This window comes from Lolium rigidum, chromosome 6 (genome assembly GCF_022539505.1).
Source record: "Lolium rigidum isolate FL_2022 chromosome 6, APGP_CSIRO_Lrig_0.1, whole genome shotgun sequence".
In the NCBI taxonomy this organism is placed as follows: domain Eukaryota; kingdom Viridiplantae; phylum Streptophyta; class Magnoliopsida; order Poales; family Poaceae; genus Lolium; species Lolium rigidum.
In genome coordinates this window covers 282769905-282774996 of record NC_061513.1, presented here as the reverse complement: position 1 = coordinate 282774996, position 5092 = coordinate 282769905, and the positions used below count along the sequence as shown (strand labels likewise).

Sequence of the window (5092 nt, the reverse complement as noted above, 5' to 3'; positions counted from 1 at the left end):
AGCAAGCAAGCGAGCTTTTCAGTCATGCATGGTTCAAACAAGTAACGGACATAAATGGGTTTTTGTTTTGGGGTTGGACGGTCACAAATGAAGGAACTAATAATTAATGCCAAGCGACGTGACGGGCCGGGGTCCCATAGTTTTTTCCACCTCCTAGGCTCCAAAGCCAGCCTTTTTCACCGCTCCTTTCTCGATCGTCCCTTCTTTCCCCACATTTCTTTTATCGTGTCAAACTCATCATCGATCAAAAAACTTTTAAGTTTCTTTTGTCCTCGCAAAGCGAGCCTTTTTGGGAAATTACTTATGACAGGAATCGGGAAAAGCGGCCAGCTACGCGCGCGTACATTTGTACTCCACCTTTCCACGTACGTCAATATGCTGTACGTCAACACAGATCTTGCCACATTTTCCATCAACAACTGATCGACCGACCCATCACATCGTTTTCTAGTCTCTATCATGTTTGTACTGAATTTGAATGTACCATCTGCGTAATACGATTTAGGGGCATGTGTAGTTTGTATGGGTAACATTTTAGTAGGGTTTTGTAAAATTGAGCCAAACACCTAACCATCGAGAAAACTTACCGCTAATCCAAACAACACCAATTTAAGCGCGTGTACTACCACAATTGAAATCAAATTCATGTTTGTAGATCCTAGATTGAAGAAAGAATGCTCATGAGCGGTAGGAGGATCAGTTTGGCCCAGCATTTTTCTTCGCAGGGAAGGTACATCTGATGTGCCGTATAAACGAGCATGCATGAAGTACTCTTTGTAACTTATAAAATCCACTGTCACTAGTGATGTATTTCTTCAGAGCGAAAATATAATTAAACCTCATTCCCGATCAAAATGGTGAGCAGAAAAACTGGTCAAAAAAATTACACACAACTGCTAAAATACTTAAAAGGAGAGGCACCGAGAAAAAGCACAAGATTCTTGCGATCACTAAACATACGGAGTTCATATTATGCTGTCTGAAGAACTAGCAATATATAGCTTCTCCACTACCCAAAAGCAAATTGAGCAATGAATCATACTAGTACAATGATAATCAATACCACTAATAGTCTTGCCACATTATATATTAAATCATATATCGGAAAAATCAACTAACAATGAAGAAAGAGACGGGAGTGCCAGACTGCTAGCTAGCTAGTGAATCACATCATCAATAGAGCCAAACCAGCAGCGGCGGCCAGCAGGAGGACGGACGACGAGGCGCGGAGCGTGATCGCCGACGACGAGGGCGGGGACCTGTAGTACCAGGGGTACCACGGCAGGATGGGGTTGGGCGGCGGCGGCACCGGCCCGTAGCTTCCACCTCCGCCACCGCCTCCGGCCGGAGGCTGGTAGTAGGGAATGTAGCCACCGGCGGGCGGCGGGTAGCTCCAGGACGGCGACGGCGGGGACTCCCCGGAGGAGGACGGCGGTGGGGGAGGGTACCCGTAGACGGACGGCGTGGAGGGTGGCGGTGGGCAGTCGGCCGCGGCGGGTGGCGTGGGCGGCGGGAGGAGGCACGGGTAGGGGCAGTCGGCCTGGTAGTTGTCGGCGGCGGCGAAGGCGATGAGGACGGCTGAGAAGACGAGGATGACCAGGAGCTTGTAGGTTGCCATGGCGCGCGCCCAAGGGAGGGAGTGTAGCTGAGCTAGTGCGGTGGCGTGTGTGGGAATGTGAGAGGAGTGGAAGGTGGCGGAAACGGGAGTGGAAGAAGGGAGAGGAGAGGAAAGGTGAGGGGTTGAGTGGGGTTATAATTGGGGGACGGAAGGAATGGGGAGCGCTTTGTTAAGTGTACCTGCTGCCGCTGCTAATTGAAGAAATTATATGCGGCGGTTTGAGCTTGGTGTAAAGTAATCTCTTTATTAGTTCGCCGGAACCACGTGTAACTACTAGTAGAATGATCGCGCAAGAAAAAGTACTAGAACTCAGACAGAAATCAGGAGAACAATAATCCACCGTTTACAATTACTTCGGCTTCTGGGTTTGGCCAAAATAAAAGGAAAATAAACTTGGAATAAATATTTACAGAAAATTATTAATATTTATAAGTCTATTTTATTTGGTAGTATGAGTGTTGATAATTGATATACTACCTCTTTCAAGTGTGAGATTTGTCTAAATCTGGATGTATCTAGACGCTATTTAGTGTCTAGATACATCCAGATTTAGATAAATCTCAGACATCTATTTATGGACGGAGTAGTATTTTAATTATGTTTTGGTCAAACTTCGTAAATATTGACTTCGTCTCTACCTAGAATGCGAAGTAAATAATAAATCATACAGAATAGGGGACCACCTACCCCTTTTGAAGCACTCCTTCATGACAAAGGCCGGACCCCTTGACCAAGTCAAGTCGGTGCTTATGGCGATCTAGCTTCATCGGATCATCCTGCTCGCACTAAAACAAGACGCCTTCCAGCTGGCAGAGCGAATGCGAATTGTGGCCATTGTCACATCAACTGGGTAAAGGTGTCCGGCCGGTTGAGGTATGGTGGTTTGGGAATCCAAGAGCTCGCTTTCACGGCGATCAACCTTCGAACTCTCCAGATCTTGAGGATGCGTATTGGCCTGCTGTGACCTTGGCGTGGCCAAGATATGCAATTCTCAAAAACCGATCAAGATCCAAGTGGTGTACTACCTCCACAAATGCGGTGGTAGGAGACGGGGTGACAACTCTCTTTTGGGTGGACAAATGTCTAGACGGGAAGACCATTAAGGAGAAAGGGCTAGTCCTGAACCACGCTCTTAAGTGCCACACGGTAAAATAGGCGGTAATGGAGCATCGATGGATTGCCAACATGGGGGGCACACTGAGTTTGTTAGCCCTTTGGCAATACATTCAGATTTGGATTAGGGTGCGAGAGGTGGAGCTTTCGACAAGTCTGGACACTATCCTTTGGCGGTGTACCATGAGCACGAAGTATTTATTCTAACTATTGCTAAAAGGATCCTCTTGAAGGGCCATCCTGTCAAGATCATGGAAAGTTAACAACGCTCTTGGGCTCCCCGACGGGTCAAGTTCTTCTACTAGCTTTCTTGCTACGAATTCTACTAGAATGGGGTTCCAACACCACCATGTTGTTCCATGTGTGAGCACCTGCTCACCGGATGCCCCTTCTCTACGACGGTAAGGTATGAGGTGTTGTTTTAGATCCGATGCACGACTGGACCACCTGATGCATGTGATGTATTGATGAATTGTTCACGATGGATATTCAATCAGCCCCTCGCGGTCTGGACAAGGGAACTTTGTCGCTTGTCATGCTCATGGTATGGTGGATTTGGAAGCATCGCAACGCCGGTCATCCTTGACAACACGATTCGTCGACACGGTTCGATCCGAGACTCGATCTTGGGCTACCGCTGGCATGACTAGCTTTAATAGCTTGATTGCCGCTGTAGCTTAATTAGATGTAGCGAGTCGAGTTGTATGATGCGGTGTTGGCTTGTCCTAGTGTTTTAAATGTAGAGTCTGTATTTTCTATCAATATATCGAGACGCAAAATTTTATTTGTTTTGGGTAGAAAACTACATGGCCTGGCCAAACGAGGCCATGTATGTTACTCGTCCCAACTCCCAACGTCCCATGTCCGTCGTGCCCGGCCAGTTGATGCACACTCGATGATGAATTGATGGGCTGATCAACGCAAGGAATTGGTTGGTCCCCTACGTGCGTGTTCAACTTCAAGTACGTACTAGTAGATGAGAATATTCTGCGGTCCGGCCAACTGTGGCCTGTACGTAGGCCGAGTCCAAACGATGAGAAGATGAGATGATGTAGTGGTAGATTGCGTTTGGATGGATCTCTCGTGGTCGGCGTCGTCGTGTTGCTCCCGTGATCGTCGGATCTCTGTCACCAATATATATTACCATCCACGCACACTGCACACGCAGTTGGAACTGTATCCATCCAAACTTGTCCAGCGAAAATACATTCAGCCTCGAGAGAGAGAGAGAGATTAAGGTCGCCCACTTTGCTCGTTGTTATTTAGACCGACGGAGGAGAATTGGATTCGATATACCTATGCGGTTTGGGTTCGATTCTTCTCCCTTTTGGACAAGAAACCTTTCCTCCTTTCTGATCCGATACAAGAGCTCGATCTTTCCCCGCTGTCCGCGACTTGCCGCACGAAGCTGCGTAGTATAAAAAGTAGCTTTGCTCATTTGGGTATCTCCATCGGCCAGACGTAAATAGATCAAATCAAAAAATGGGTCTGTCCTTAGGCCATCGCCCGACGTAAAGTGACCGGTGTGTCCGCACCATCGTGCATGCAGTGCCAAAGCACCAAGCGGCCCCGCTCTTTAAATTCGGATCACCGTCCTTCCTGCGCGGCCGCATCGCTGACCACCTGCGTGGCTGCTTGCTGCAGCGCCTTCAATGAGCACGCTTTGGCATGGCGGACGGTGGCTAGGCTTCCGCGCCCCCATCCCGTCCTTTTTAAGAGACTCGTCTTTTGCCACGCTATTGCCACTAGCTAGCTAAGCTCTCATCCACCGCTAGTCACCGTTCCTCTCAATTTCCCACAGAACATGCAGCACGACCTCGACCATGGGCAAGGGATGGCCATGGTGGAAGCCAAAGCATGACCCCAAGGCCGTGTCATCGGCGGCGAAGAAAAAGAAGAAGCCGCACATCCGCATCTCCGTCACCGTCGACGTGGCCCGCGTCCTATACCGTGAGCGCACGCCATGCGCCCCTGGAAGGACCGACATCACCTAGCCACCGGAGGGTTTCCATGCCGACGGTGCCATGGTATCGACGGGAGCAGCGGCTGGAGATTTCCTGACGCAGGGGCCTTCTGTCGCCAGACCTCCTAGCCGTCCAGGCATAAGGCTTTGACTCGTCGATGTTGGACTCGTTCGGCCACCCTGAATGGGGTCCTCGGCGCCGAGTGGGGTTCCTCGGCGCCGGTAAAGGAGGAGAAGGAAGGAAGAGGGGGAGGCTGAGGAAGACGAGTAGCGGGACGACACCGAGGACTACCTCGGCCACCTAGCGTACATCGCGGAGAAGGCCAAGGAGGAGGGCATGGTGGGCGAGCTCTCCCTCATGCCGGAAGGCATGGATGAAGAGGAGGCGATAAGGCTAG

General features: G+C 49.8%; 1 protein-coding gene across 1 annotated transcript; it reads right to left on the bottom strand.

Moving 5' to 3' along the window:
* Nucleotides 1-1165: 1165 nt before the first annotated feature.
* Nucleotides 1166-1618, bottom strand: LOC124664270 (leucine-rich repeat extensin-like protein 3). The gene has a single exon (XM_047201823.1). It carries the CDS (start codon nucleotides 1616-1618, stop codon nucleotides 1166-1168), a length of 453 nt encoding a protein of 150 aa, XP_047057779.1.
* Between the last annotated feature and the right edge of the window lie 3474 nt (nucleotides 1619-5092).

Excerpts from the sequence above, each read along its gene's own strand:
- LOC124664270 (XM_047201823.1), bottom strand. The coding sequence starts at position 1,618 with ATGGCAACCTACAAGCTCCTGGTCATCCTCGTCTTCTCAGCCGTCCTC.